This window comes from Lagopus leucura, unplaced genomic scaffold, assembly GCF_019238085.1.
Source record: "Lagopus leucura isolate 7727_CA_CO unplaced genomic scaffold, USGS_WTPT01 Super-Scaffold_73, whole genome shotgun sequence".
In the NCBI taxonomy this organism is placed as follows: Eukaryota; Metazoa; Chordata; class Aves; order Galliformes; family Phasianidae; genus Lagopus; species Lagopus leucura.
In genome coordinates this window covers 22703840-22720064 of record NW_024962252.1, presented here as the reverse complement: position 1 = coordinate 22720064, position 16225 = coordinate 22703840, and the positions used below count along the sequence as shown (strand labels likewise).

The 16225-nt window shown below is 38.2% G+C and overlaps 1 protein-coding gene across 3 annotated transcripts in view; it reads right to left on the bottom strand.

Moving 5' to 3' along the window:
• The window catches only part of KCNQ5 (potassium voltage-gated channel subfamily Q member 5), a 246908-nt gene that overhangs the window by 78749 nt on the left and 151934 nt on the right, over positions 1-16225 (bottom strand). For all 3 annotated transcript variants that reach the window (XM_042890593.1, XM_042890578.1, XM_042890585.1), the window contains exon 2: positions 5665-5755. In XM_042890593.1, coding sequence (XP_042746527.1) covers positions 5665-5755 — 91 coding nt within the window. The remainder of the gene's footprint in view (positions 1-5664; positions 5756-16225) is intronic.

Genomic DNA, 16225 nt, shown 5'->3' with positions numbered 1-16225 from the left:
CCTCAGGAGTGGACTTAGTTCGGGTATGTCTCTTAGTATTTGCCACCATCTACACTTAAAAATTCTTAATGCTCCTGTTATATGTATCTGCATCTGATCCCTACAGAATTTTTTTATATCTGTCTGTATTTCATACCACAGATTGTGAAGTCCTTAAACTAAATCTTGTGATCAGATTTCTCCTCTCACTTGAGGAAACTTCACATTTTGACTGCAGCAACATGTGTTGGCATGCTTTGTCACATCTGTGCTGAAGGGGCTGAGTTGTTTCTGCAAGTTGCTCAGATGGTGGGGTTACTTCTAGGTTTCCAAACACCTTTGATATCACTGATGTGATATCATCATTTTTTCAGCATTTTTTTTCCTTTGATAATATAATGTTTTGTAGATTTTTTTCCCTTAAGCACTATTTCTGACTCTGTACTTTCAATTTGGCAAGCTGATATTTCCCTACCAAGGGTCAGGTCCGAATTTTTGAATTCAAAGTTTGAATTTAGACATTGATATCAATCCATTTTTACTGTTACAATCTGCAGTACCTGTTTGTTGCCTGTTTTAACAAGATAGTTCTCACTATCCATATAATAAGTTTGGATCCTTATCAAACTCCTATTCAATACTGTCGAGTAGAGCGTAAACTATTACTGCAAATCTGCATCTATGCAAAATGCTACACTTATGACCTATAAGTTGTCTGTCATACTACTATCACTTAAATGATAAAAATAGGAGGAAGACATGCTATGGAAGAGTGGCTGTGCAAGGAATGATGCTTGGTTGTCCTTATAGGGAGTGCTAGACAGTTGGTTTGGTTCTTTAGCACAATTGTGTTGATCCGTTTAAACTGAGATGTGCTTCTCTCTCCTCAAAGAATTATACTCCTGTTAATCTGAATCATGACACCTCATCAGTAACTTCTAATCCTTCCCCATTTTCCACTCAATCTCCATATCCTCAAATTGTGAGCGTTCTCCTAGGGAAAGTGCCCCCTTGAATGGCTGGCTAGAAGGCCCTTTCTGCAATAATGGCAGTCCTTTCTTAGGAGTGCATTCTCTGCCTTTGAAGCAATGTTAGTCCTCTGTACTAGGAAACAAAAGGAGTCAGAAAGTGATTGTTATTAGTACCAGCATCTTTTCTACTGACTTTATGCACATGGCTATATAACGTAATGGACAGGATAAGCTAAGTGACACTTACATAGGAACAGGAATATATAAGAAATCTACAGTGTACCCTAAGCACTGCTGAGAACAGATTTTTCAGATACCTTCTTAGTTTCTATGTGATGTGTTTCTTTGTTATGAAATCATTTTTATTCTACTGTCTTACCTTACCTACAGTGTGTGTATATTAGTTTTAAAGGTTTGTTGATTGGTTTGGAATGCTGACAGTATCATCTCTTCTGTTCTCTCTTCATGTCTCATGGTCTTTGTTCCACTGTCACAAGAAGATTCAAGTCGTGGGACAACTGATCCAAATGAACACTACCCACCATTTTTTAAAAATCTGTTCTGCCTAGCCTTAAAATTTTGTAGCTATCATTTATATGATTATATTCTGGTGGATGGATTCACTCTCCTAGACCAAAGATAACTGAATACACACTTGCCTGCTACAGAGCAGCTATATGCTGTGTTTTTTAATCATCCTCTTTCTACATTTCATTTATGGCGTAATGTAAGAAGAGAAAAATTTTAGGAAGAGCTTAATTGCTAGAAGCACTCACTAGACTCTCTTTTTGGATCTATGTAAGTGACCACAGTAAGCACAGAAGCTAGTTTCACCTACTGTACACTATCTTTCTGTACTGCTTTTATCTTTCCGGCAGTTATTACTGACTGAAGAACATGTTCCCAGAGTACATTTTCAGATGCCCTTATTTTGTAGAACTGTAGTTTTTGTAGTTTTCCATCCCAGTCCTTTTCAAAGAAAAAGACAAAACAGATTTGATGAAAACAATTCTACAGAAATTCACGAGTTTTATGATTCCTCTGTCTTGATTAAACATGAAAGTTATGGAAAAAATGGAATTCTTTGCCACTTCAAATGAAAATGATATTCTTTTCTACAGCTTTTTACTTTAAGCCAAAAGTTCTAAAACGCTCGAAGTAAAAATGTGTAAATGCCAGGTCAAATGAAACATCTAATCTGATACAAGACTATCTGGACTTCTGATTTGCCAACTCTCTATGGATCATCTCACATTTTCTTGAACAGGCAGCAAACAAAGAGAAGTGAACAAGCTATTTGCATAGCTTTAGCTGAAAATGATCTTAAAATACAGAAAGTTTGGTCATGAGAGTGAATGCCCTCTGATTCCAGTTATTTTTTTTCTTGGCTGCCTTCCCCAAAAGATTTGATTTTGCCTTCCCAGCCTAAGTTTTACTTCCCTTGTGTTTACCATTTGATAAAGTGCCAGGAAATGTACTTGCAGGAGATCAGCAATACGCCAAAGATTATTTTCTTGCTGTGTTAGTTGGATTCTTCAGCTGCTTGTGGCTTTTTTTTTGATGTTGAAGTAGATTTTCTTCTACTGTCTGTCTGGGATATATCACTACTGCAGTTTGAACGTCAGAAGTTATGTGCACAGATGAGGCTAAAGCATAATTACAATTGTAGGTACAAGGAGTTTTATCTGATGCTCTCTCTCCATCTGGTTAGGCTTATTATTCCTGAAAGCAAACCTAACCAAATTCATTACTGATGTAGTAACAATTCATATACTCATATATCTGAAAGACTTTCATTTTAAACATAAAACTCAAATATTGAGTGCATTTTCCCCAACAGGCTCCCTGATAAGCAGAAGGTGCCTAGGAATCCAGCAGTGCTTGTTCAGATGCTAGAAATGAAGCCCTGGCTGGGTGCAGCGTGACGCAGTGTGGCAGCTTTGTGCTGGCCCAGAGAGCAGGGCTTGGGATTTTCTGCAGTCCAGATGAGCCCATTAACTACTGCTGACCCTCAGAAGCCCTCAGCTAATACTTCTTTCCTAAACAATTATTTACTTAGAGCTATTGCAGACCTATTGAACTCCATTGTATTTTTTCTGAGAGAGCATTTAAGAGGCAGTGATTCGGGGCTGTATTCTCTGCTCCCCTTTAAGATGAAGCTCAGGGAGACAGACAGATAGATAGATACATGGAATGACTGACTGCAGAATCTTCTTGGCTCCTCTGGCCTTTGTGGGAAGGAGAAAAAGGTTTGCTTACCTCATTTATACTTCCCTTTTAACCTTCCCATGTAATTGCTAATAGCTGCAATATGTCAAAAGTCACAGGAGCTGGTGCAGGCAGCAGCTCAGGTATTAAGTTGAAGAAACATTACATTAACTTTTAGCCAATTAACATGGCTCTAGGGGGTACCATCTGGAATAAATCTGTGAAGCAAACAGTTCACAGAAACCCAGCAGGCAGCTTTACAGATTGTTGTACTGTACTTCATTAGAAAATAAACACCCATCTTCCATCTCGAGCACGAAGCAAAATGGTATTAAAACAGATCTCTGACAGTTAATACAACTGTCTGTACTAAACGACACACTTGTATGAATTGTGTGAATCACTGTAAGTAAAAGGTTGTGGAAACTCTAGTGACTAATTATTTGTTGGCACAGCCAAAGTAATTCTTCCTGAGTTAAGGCAGAATTGCATTATTTTCTTATTTTGTGTTTGCAATAACTTGCTTTGATAGCATTACTAATATCAGTTAATGATTCAGTATGCCGAGAAGGAGCAAATCACATACCAATAAACTGGAATAAACCAGTCAGTTTTAGCCTGCTTCTGGAATTTCATGCTTTGCTGTGTTTATATTTTTCTCCATTAGAGACCCACAGCAGGAGCCATAAAATTTGTCATCACTAGATTTATTCCTGCCAAGGGTTTGTTGAACACATGAGGCTACAGCACAGAAAGCTGGACCAAGCTACTAAAGCTTTGATGCTTCAAGTATTAACTATCCATGCTCTTCCTCCTTACAGTCGTTTCTGTGTTGGAAGGATGGCAGAAAACATTAAGTCAGAATTGCTGAGATGAGCAAAGCCCATCTTTGAGACCATGGAAGCAGGAAGCCTCACAGAGTTTCCTTTCTCAAGTCCCGAGCAGCCTATCTCTGTTGATGGGCACTGCTACAAGGACTCTGCAAGGACTGGGATATGGGCTAATGGAGCTCACATTCCTCAACCTGTCCATGGGAGCAAACCCAGAGCTTCAAAGAACTCTTCCATGGTCAAACTCCCATGCAATCTACAAAAAACCACAGCAAACCACAGGGAATATGCATATCAGCCAGCTGAGGAACTGGCAGTAAGCATACCAGCACAACCAACAAATATGTGACTCATGGGAAATGCATATTTTATGTCAGAACAAATGGCTTTTCTGCAAGCAATTTGCATAAGTACAGAGGGAAACAAATTACCTGTCATAAAATTACTTTCTATCAGAAATTGGGTGTTTTCACACAAAACAATTTTTCCTGTTTTATGTACCAGAAAATCTTTGCAATTGGTGTAATAATTGCAATAACACTGTTACAGAGCATTCAAACAAACTTCCATTTGCAAAGTGTTGCTCAACTGTGCAAGAAATGGAAGTAGATATTAGTAAAGAATTAAATCCCATCACTTTCAGCTGGTTTAATTCCACCTGACATTTTATCCAGAAACAGGGATAATGTGGCTGGGAAGTAGAATGCCACATTAAGCATGGTTCTCCCTGATTGAGCCCTGCTAGGAAGCAGTATGATCAGATGGAGCAGAACGCCACACTTCTGCACCTAGCTAACTACAGTCATTTCATTCAGATATACTGATATGGTAGTACATTGTGCTCTGGAGGCATAGCACACACTGCAATTATGTTTATCAGACTGCTTATGTTATAATTAATTGGGAAGCTGTTCTAAAGACCAGTGCTTTCAGATACATACAGTGATGACAATTGATATGCTGGCATTTGTCAACAGTTACTTCACCTCAGGCATTAACTAACAAGCCACAGCCTTTTGCATGCATGGAACTGAAATAACCATAGTAACTCCAGGAATACAATGATATTTTAATGAGCACTATCACTTATCCTCAGGCCATCACTTGCAAAACTAAACAGCCCATCAAGAAGCAGATTAATAAAGCATCTATACAATACACGAAAAATGCTAAGCGGTTTTAGGGATTCAAGCCATGTAGCTCAGGGAAAAAGAGAGAATTAGAATGCAAAATCATGTAATATGAAAAAATAATGAAGGTACCACATCCTACTGTTGTAACTGCCACTAAAATATCAGTATCTACCAACAGCTACCGGAAATTGGTATCTAAGATAAAACAATTTCCTATTTTAAGTGCCTTTTAATAAGTACAGACCTTATGAAGTATGAAAGGTTGTTCCTTTTCAGTCAATACCAAACTGCAGTAGATAAAGTATCGGTAATAAAACACAGCAGTTCTCAAGTAAAGAAATGTAATACAACACTTACATACTCTGTAAACCACTGACTTGGTTTTTAAAGAATAAGATGGTGGAATCTTCTATATTAGTATGTCATAATTCTGATGAAAAGTATGGTTTCTTAAAGCATTCAGGAATTCCACGGTGAAGGAGAGAATGTGAGCGTATATAATCGTATTTGTAAAGATGTCTTGTATTTAGAAGTTTCACTTACCAAAATGAAGAGACAGCCAGAGGCAAGTTTTGTGTGTTCAGGAATAGTGGAAAACACGGACAAAATCAAGCAACCAAACACAAGCAGAAAACTGAAAAAGAAAGAATATTAGCAATTAATATTTTTCAGAACCTTGATCCAGTATCTATATTCTTCTCCACCTACATTAATAGAAGACAATGAATTAACAGTTCTCATTAACAGAAACAAATTCAATTATTACTTGGTCAACTAAAGATGTTCAAATAGCCTCCTCATAATTCTACAGACCTCTTTGCAGCCCTGATGAATTAATGGAAAAAAACCCCATATGTATGAAGATCTTGGTGAGATGGCCCAACATACACAGATGCTACTTTTGACATGTCAGTCCTGTACATTTATCCAGTACAGCCACTCTTAGTGGCTCAAAAGAGAAATTGCCAACAGGAGAGACCTTTACCCAGTCCAAAGGATCGTTTCTCCCACTGTAGACCACAGATGTGGGCTGTATGAGGTTATCAGAGCCCTAATGTACATATTGCATCTAACTGTTATGACTTTTCCCATATTAATCAACTTCTTTTCTCACCTTTCTCTGACTTGGAAATTACCTGCTGTGAGAAGGAGCATGGACTATACTGCCTGAAAGGCCCATTCAAACCTAAATTATTCTTTCATTCAAATTACTGGCTACAAATATCATTATTATTGCATCTGCCCACATGTTCTTCAGGAGCTAAAATTGTTCTTCCCCTTATAACAGACTGACCTTCCAATATGGCAGGAGTGCTGTAATACATCCAGTACAACAGACAATATGGTTAAGTATTTTTCTTTGGAATTTCTATTAGAAAATCTGATGTGCGGTGCAATAATACACTGGTGGCATATCTAGCAGCACATCACATAACTGCTGGGATGAAGTTTGACTCTGAAAATCAAACCTGATAGGATCTTATGGATAAGCTCTATCAAAAGCCGTAAATAAAACAGCGGTATCAAGATATGCAGGAGGGTAATAATGGTCACATACCAATGACAAATCTATCTTCCAGTCTAAATAAAGAGATCAGCAGATTTTGCTTAAAGATTTCATAAAAGACTTGTCCAAGTGGTAAAAATTCAACTCCTGAGCAACTTTGCTTCCCTTTCCCCCAATTTTTTTAAAGGAAAATCTCCCTGAACACTGCTGGTAGTTTTAGCTACTGCAGTCTTCACATACAAGCACCCTATAATTACATCCTACTGGCACAGTCATAAATGTGGTTTCTCCTAGTTAAAGCCTGCATGGAGGGCAAAATAAAATTAAGAAGTGACTAAGAATTTACAGTAAAATACTGTCATTTCCTTTCACTGGCTTTCTTCAGTTCTGAATCAGTTAAAATTTTATTTTCTTGTTTTCTTTGCTCTTATGTATTAAAAATTGCTCTTGTTTAGCTGTATTCCAGTAATATGAACTAAATCTGAGGCCCCGTTGCACTGGGTCTTGTCCAAGTACATAATACAAGTTTTCACTTGGAAGAAATCTCATGTAGCAAAATTATGGAAAACAGACGCTGTAGGAAAAGAAGAAAGTTTGTTGTTTCCATATCACAGCTGGAGACCACAGCACAGAAAAGGTAAGGGGACTCTCCTGAGGCTGTGTAGAATTCCTTAGTAGAACTGTGGGGTGGACCTGAACCTTTCAAGTCCCAGTGCAGTCCTGCAGTCACAAAACCATGCTCCACAAACCCAGCACATGTGATGAACTGCCACAGTTCCTCAGCACTGTGGTTTAGAAGATCAGTGTCGGCAAAATGTAAATTATTCATGACACGGCAGAAAAGCGAGTCAAGAGAGGGAAACAGAACAGTTAAGCAGTGTACTAATCAAAACAAAACTAAATACTCAGGAAAGACAGGTGCACAGTTTAGATTAGCACCTGGTAGATGCAGGTCTGCCGATTATCCACGAAAAGCAGAAACAATCCCCTGAGTAATATGTAAGAATGGTCTTGGAAAGATATTTTTCCTCATAACCTTTTGTAATCATTTTTTTTCCTCAGAAGCTCTACAAGAAATGATCCACTGTTATTAATATTGAAGAACAAAAGAAAAATGTCTGCATTTATCCACTCAAATCTCACTCAAATCTTGCTCCTTGATCCTTCATTCCTTCCTTCAACGCTGAACACTTTTTTCCTTTTTTCCCTTCAATTCAGCATTTTATGTCTATAATGAGACTGTAAGCACTTTGGGGGGAGGAGAGAAACCCAGTCCTGTTAGTTTTGCCAAACTAAAAGTAGTCTTTCAGGTGCTGTAAAACACAACACTAGCAAAAAGAGGAAAAATCAAGTGTTCTGGAATATTTTCTGTAGTATATTTACTGCTGATCTGCTTTCCTTCCTTCAAAGTAAAGCAACAGTTGGAAACCACTTTCAAGCTTTCTAATTTAGTCTGTTTATTCAATCCATGGAAGGAAAGCTTCTCAATTTTCCATAGCAAGAGCTGAAGACATGGAGAACACAGCAATACTTTTTACCTGGCAAGACCTCAACAAGGATCTGTCCAGTAAAAACAAAACCTGAAGGTCTGAAGGCCTGGTGGTCAAAGTGTATCAGAAACTGTTTTTCCAGAGATGAATGAAGGGCAGAGGTTTGTATTAAGCCCTGCATAGGCATCCCACATCCCTTTAACCGAAGAGAAATAATTTTTGAATGACAACATTTGAACTGTGTGCCTTGGTACGTGCAGTACAAGAGAATGCTGCTGTAGGTATGGAGCAGTGCAAAATAAAACACAAAGTGCTTATATTCAGCCTCTAGAGGTTCAATCTGGATCATATATTTGTTCAAGCTGAAAAAAACAGATGGTCTTTCCTTATGCATTTACTATCAGACAGTAAAACATATGCCTTAGGCAGCAAGTTCCCATAAAATTATTCAAGCACTGCCATAGTCATGTATTTTATCAAAAGCAGATCCTTTCATCTTCTTCTCCAGCTTCTGAAAGCATACACTAATTGGAGAAAAGCCAATTTACGAAAGATAATATAACTCAGAAGCTTTGATATTTATTCAATCTCTCTCTCATAAACTTTTCTTACTGGTTAATTAGGAACTACCAATTCTCCATTTATTTAATTTTCAACAGAGTTTTACTCCAGTTTGTGATTTAAGAGATGTTCATATGGTAGAGGATGTTCAGCCTAAAAACAAATTACCAAAACCTTACTCAAGGAACATTGTAAGCATAAAAAATACACTCAGAGAAGATCTCTGAAAGCTATTTTGCTATATTATTTACTGCTAGAATTAGAATAATTGAAAGTTAAACATCTGAAAACAGTTTTATGACCTCTTCTGTAAATAATAAAAGTGTATCACTGTTAAAGTGACATAATTAAACAATTAGACCACCAAGTTATGTTCCAGTATTACTTGTGGTCTAATTTAACACCCATAAGAGCAAAGGTACTCAGGATTATTACCAAGACTTGTTTGTAAATCACTAGCAGTGCCACTGTCTTGGATTTTGTATGGAAGATAAATAATTCTTGAAAGATTTTTCTAACCTTGCCTGTGATCAAAGTAGCTCTAACTTTTCATAGAATCACAGAATGGCCTGGATTGAGGACCCACAATGTCAATCTAGTTTCAACCCCCTGCTATGTGCAGGGTCGCCAACCAGCAGACCAGGCTGCCAGAGCCACATCCAGCCTGTCCTTGAATGCCTCCAGGGATGGGGCATCCACAACTCCCTTGGACAACCTGATCCAGTGTGTCACCATCCACTGTGTGAAAAATTTCTTCCTAATATCTAACCTAAGCGTCTCCTGCCTTAGTTTAAAACCATTCCACCTTGTTCTATTACCATAATCCATTACCCTTCCTGTTTATATGCCCCCTTCAAGCACTGGAAGGCCACAATGAGGTCTCCCTGGACCCTTCTCTTCTCCAAGCTAAACAAGCCCAGTTCCCTCAGCCTTTCCACATAGGAGAGGTGTTCCAGCCCTCTGATCATCTTAGTGGCCCTCCTCTGGACCCGCTCCAAGAGCTCCACATCCTTCCTGTTCTCGGGGCCCCAGGCCTGGGCGCAGTACTGCAGATGGGACCTCACAAGAGCTGAGTAGAGGGGGACAATCACCTCCCTGTCCCTGCTGGCCAACCCAGAACACAGTTGGCCTTCCAGGTTTCAAGTGCACACTGCTGGCTCATGTCCAGATTCTCATCCACCAGGACCCCCAAGTCCTTCTCTGCAGGGCTGCTCTCAAGAGGTTCTCCTCCCAGTCTGTATAAATAACCAGGATTGCCCTGGCCCAAGTACAGCAGCCTGCACTTGGCCTTGTTGAATCTCCTTAGGTTTTCATTAGCCCCCTTTTCCAGCCTGCCTAGGTCCCTCTGCATGGTTATCGTTCCTTCAAGTGTATTGACCGCATACATTGTATACTGTATCCTCCTGGTACAAAGTCAAGACTAAAGTTACTGCTTGCAAATTTACAGAATATTTTTTGATACACAAGGTTTGAGCCCACAAGATCTAGCACAGCTCCCCAGGACTATTTCCATCTAAGAATCAGAATCAGCATGAACCAGGATTTTCCTTAGCAGTGAGTGCTGCTTTGAAATGATTTTTTAATGCATAAATGCATAAAATCCATGTGAAGCGTTGGGTAACTAAATATCCTGAAGATTTTACTGAATGTATAACACTAATAGATCTGTTAGAGGTTCAGATAAGTGAATACAACACCCAGAGAAAATTCAAGAAAGGAAGGAAGGAAACAGGCCATCATTCATAGCACTGTTTTACTTCCCTTGGGATTATTAGCTTTGGTGAGCAGCTCTCATAAAAAGCTGTGACACATATCTGGGGAGTGGATTGCACTGCACAATGCCCCTGCATTAGCCAGATCCTGTTGGTACTCTCTTTATGTCTGGGAAAGGCTTCAGTGTGCCTTGGAACCACAGAATCATAGAATTGTAGGGGTTGGAAGGGACCTCCAGAGATCATTGAGTCCAACCCCCCTGCCAAAGCAGGTTAACTGACAGGGACAGAGAATTTCCTGGACTTCTTGTTACATCTATACACACAGAAATAATATACTGAACTCCCAAAGAGGTGAAAACCCACATGCTGTTAGACTGATAGCTGGTGCAACATACTGCATCCCGGAGCAAATGTGCATGCTCAAGACATGAAGGTAGACTGAAATCTGACAGATGCCATGAGCCTCAGTGTCCTTCCTGGTATGTCTCAGCAGTCAGGTTTGGAAGTGGATGGAATTGACCTCTCCAGTGGGATACCAAAAACAATGGAGCATTTTTTTTCAGGAAGAACTGAAAGTGAAAACATCAGCTAGTGCAGGCTTGAGGAAGATATTTATGCAGGTCCTGCGGTATCTCCCTTAAAAAGTAATCTTTTCAACATTTCTATAAAACAGATAATGCACTGCTGACATGGTGGAAAAGAATACAGTTTAACAGTTTTGATACTGCTAGCCATGTGGATTAGATTTTCCATCATTTATAGTTTCAATGTGACTTGTTTATGCAAGAAAATGAGATATGACAAAGGTTATTACAATTTGTTAAAAATGTTTGACAAAAGCCACATGGAGAATAAGTGCTCTCCTATAGAAGAGATCTCATAAATTTCTCTCGTAAGCTTTCTTTAAAATGACTTGCACTTCAGCGTTTTCTTCAAGTGGAAGAGTGGGAAACTGTAAGGACTTGACATTGTGCTGGAGCTAACATAGCAATCCTCTCTACGGAGAGGTGGAGTATGAAGACTTCATAGTCTTAAAATTTGAAAATAAATTTGATAGAACATTTTAAAAACAATTTTTGAGACTAAAAAATGTGGTTGTAGCAAAGTCATCTTTTCATATTTTCTCTCTTCTGACTGTTGTCTTTTCCAGAAATACAACAATTTAAGCTAAATTTTAACTTTTTGAGAAACTGAACCTGCACTTCATCAACTGCTTTGGAAAGATGAGTTTTGTCAGTATCTGATGAATAAATATTGTTTAAACACTGCTTTATTTTTCTTTCCTTTCTGCAGTGTTTACTGATTCTAAAAATTAACCATCAGAATAGTTAATCAGAGATGAAGGAGTTTAAATTTGCAGTGACGAAAAGTGGTGTTCACCTAAGTTGATCTTTTTCTGTCATATTTTATGGAAAAAAAATGAACTGTATCTTCTAAATGATTGCATTTGCCCTATAATAACAAAGCACTCAAAAGGCTATAACAGGTGATGTAATTAAAAGCAAACGAAAACCTCAAATTCCTACAAGACACCAATCAAAGTGTCACTAAATACACATTGGATAATCTATTTCATCACATACGAAAAGCAAAACATCAAGGTATGCTTTTCCAGGGATCAATAAGGTAGGAATCATTCCTACTCAAGCAAGCATGCTGATTAAAACAAAACAAAGAGTTTGAAGAGCTTAAACCTCAGAGATACTTATGACATAGATAATTTCTAAAAAGCAAACCTTTTTATTGGCTTCTGCAGGATACGTTTTTGAGAATAAAGAAAAATAATTTGAATAAAACCATATGGCTTCAGTTGAAACTGTTGTATCATTTGACATCTAGCAAACTTTTCCGGAACTTACATGCTCTTCTTCCAGAGTTTAACTCCTTTAAAGCCCAAGGAAGCAATACTGATTTACATTCCAGAATTTGTTTCCACATACAAATGCCTCAATTCTATAGAAAATAACAAAAATTTCCTGTCCCACTCATAGAGTAGATCTCTTTGTAGGCCAAAATTTTCAAACTCATTTGGTGCAAAGTTTAGTTTGGTGAACAAAATCTGCATTTAGACTACTCTGTAATATTTTTGGTTTTATTTTGCACCAAATAACCTTAATGTCCAATGACAAGTCTGGTAGTACCAGCTCACCTAGCAACATTTGCTTCACGTACTTTCCAAGAAAAATAAATCAAAATAATAATAGGACATGTAACGCATTTATCACTTTCCATTGGTTGCTGTTTTCAGATTTTTTAGTTGTATTTTTTTTTTTTAAAAGGCTTATCAGTATGCAATTAGAAAATTAATAAAATTACAGTACGAAGCTCGAAAAATGAAATTCACTACATAATCCACTCTATAAAACCAATTTTTCCATTGCTGTCTATTTATTCTGATTTTGCCCACAACCTAACGTAAGGGGAAATACTCAAATAATCTTTTTCTATAAAAATGTTTATTAACAGACTGTTAATAAACAGACAGACTCTTGTCTCCTGCTACTCCCCTCAAAAAACCTTAATATAAGAAATGGTAAGAAATATGTGCTACTCATCACCGTTGTAGTCAATTTTAAAATCAGCTTTGTAGATCCTCAGAATTTAATACAGAAACACTATCACTACCATATGATTATATTTTTGAAGAGAGAAAAATCAACAGACAAGATGAGCTTCAACACTGCGCTGTATTTTGTATGCAACAAGTAAGAGCCTTGTTTTTGTTCAGTGCTGGAAGTGTGGTTCTGGCTCCACAGAAACTAAGACATGATTGATTGTAATGGGGCCAGCCACCACTCACCTTCATTATCTAATCGCCCATCAGTGGCCAGCACTGCCATGACTTTGGCAGCTAGCACTGAGTAGAAACCACACTGTGTTGGAAAAAAGTGCTCATCTAATGTAGCCCCCGGAGTTAATCCCTCTCAGTGTGACTCAACTAGACCCCTAATAAATCACAGTGTGCCAGGGAATGGCACTGTTATCCCTGATAGCTCCTGACCGTCTACATCATTGAATTGTGAGGGCTGCCATCAGACACCTTTGCTTTGGTCAATGCTTTCCAAACCAATATGTTATGGGATTTAGCGTGTATCTGGATGAAATTATTCTCTGGTCTTGCTATGCATCTTTTACTACAGACAAGATACTTCTGTACGTCAGTCGACCGAGTCGAAAAGTCATTGCAATGCTTAAGCCCTCACTCAAATGCTACCAAATGAACACATTAAAATATGAGTTGTGATATTATGATTGATGAGAATACAACATTATTGTTTTACATCTTAAATAAAAGTAAAGACAAGCAGGAAAAGTCTACTGAAAATGTAACCATGCAAATTCAGTTGTCTTCTTGATATGTTTTAATACAGTGCTTGCAATTTAACTAAGTGCAAGATTTGAGATTATAAAAATTAGCCCATCACGACTATGGTATGTTAAAACTGTAGGCAAAGCCCATAGATCCATAGTACACTTTCACCTAAAATATTGTATCCTATTGAAGAACTCTCGAACAGAAACCAATCACTTCATTTTTCCTACTCTTCTTCAGTAATATATTATGCACTGTGAATTTTACTCTGGTTTTAAATTTAATTTCCAGTGCAGTACAGTCAATAATATTGAGAATTAAAGGAGTTCTTCAGGAAAAATGACCACTTTAATACTGTCATGGAAAAATATCACTGCAATACATGACTAAAAGAATCTCTGTCATATCCCACAAGAAGATTGCCTCTTAGCAACCATTGGATACCTCTACAACTTTTGTTATTCCAGACATGAAAAAAGTAATACCCACAATGAACAAAGGAGTACCAACAAATTCTCCAATAATAGCTTTCTAGACTGCAAAACAACACAATTATTCTGGCTGCAACCTTCACTTTTATTATACAGACAGCTAGTCTACAGGATATTTAGTTTTGTATGGGGATTCTAATTTATTTGCTGTCAGTAAGTGCTATTAAGTCCCATACGTTACCACAAAACTGAATAAGAATAAATCAAACTTTTTTTTTTTTTTTTTTTTTTTTTTTTTAAGGGAAAAGTATTTTAGGAAGAAACATTAGATTTTCTGAGAGTAACTAATGTGTATTTTACCACGCTTCACTAAACCTCAACCTATAATGGCTGTGGGAGAAACAGTACAAAATGTTTTAAAATTACAAGTACCAGTTGATTTGATTGCTTTATGATGCCTTCATTTGACAGACTGATTAAGAAAGGAAAAATTTATCACCTTTTTAAAGTACTGAAATACAGAATAATATTTTCAAACACTCCATTCATAAGAATGAGGATACAAAAAAAGTTCTGAACAGAAACATACATGAGTGACAGAACTTCAGAAATGATAAGTCTAACAACAATATTTAGAAGATTACTTTATAGCCCCAAAATCTCTCACAGCTACCACAGGAGTCTAAGGAGCCACAAATGCAAGGGCTCATTAAACTGGGCAGAATGATGTCATAGCAGCATCAGGAATGAACATTTTTGAAAATTTCTTCAATACACCAAGATCTATACTTTTCTCTAATTAAATTTACTCCCACCTTGCAGCCGACTCACCAATATCACCATTAGAAAGAAAGTCCTGCTAATTTCCTGAAGTTTTCTTCCAGTAGTAAGCCAGGATATAAATGGAACATGGAATATTATATCAACAGAATGCCTTGTTAATATTAAACTTACTTCTAAAAATCAATCATTGCACTTCTGCTCAAGGGCGTTCAGCTTTACACCACACCATTAGTCTTGTCTCCCTTAATCTAAATAAATCCTCTGCTTTCTGGAATCTGAAGAGCCCTTTCTTGTTAGACAGAAGTACTCAGAGAATAGGGCCTGACGGCAGACACATTTCAGATTGCAAAAGAATTCCATTTTGAAGGGTTCTAATGATCACAGAATGGCCTGGGTTGAAAAGGACCACAACGACCATCTAGTTTCAACCCTCCTGCTATGTGCAGGGTCGCCAACCACCAGACCAGGCTGCCCAGAGCCACATCCAGCCTGGCCTTGAGTGCCTCCAGGGATGGGGCATCCACAACCTCCTTGGGCAACCTGATCTAGTGTGTCACCACCAAATGCTGATGGTATTTTCCTGGTTTTAACGTATATATCTCCTCCTTCCATCATATGAAATCAGCAAGAAGTCTCAAACTTGGGGGGTTGTTCACCTGTTTCCTTGTATGCTTGAACAGACATGCCCTTTGTCAAGTACCAGGTAGGTAAGTGCAGCAAGCAACACGTGGCTTTGTATCACACACTGCTTTGAAAGCAGCCCAGTCTCACAGCAGCCTAAAGCAAGATGTAACACAGTCCTCAAATGAAGCATTATTCTTTATGACTACCTCCAGTCAAAGCCCAATCACATTTCTCATTTTCCCCTATTTTTCAGGGGCTTTTATCTCATAACCGCCGCAATTGGAAAGAGGGCCACCTGATTCCTTCAGTGCCTCAAACAAGACGCTCTCAAGTCCCCACATCAAACCAGGAGTGCCCCCGCAGCAGGGTGGGACTGAGCAACCTCTGTGCCCGCAGCAGCCCGTGCGTCATGCGGTGTTTGTGAGGAAGTCGGCTCTGCTCACATGAGCGATGTCCTCGTGCCAGCAGTATGCTTATACACTGCTTTGGCAACAATAATATTTCTGTTCCAATAATGAGTTATTTCATTAAATGCTGAGCTGCAAAGGTTCTGAAACCACTATTATGCTTATGCAGAACATTAAATACACTAAGTGCATTTAACCTATTTTCCACATGGGGAAAAAGTTGCCCTTTGAACTCCTTAAATGCATTAAAACTGCTGCTTGAAACAACACATG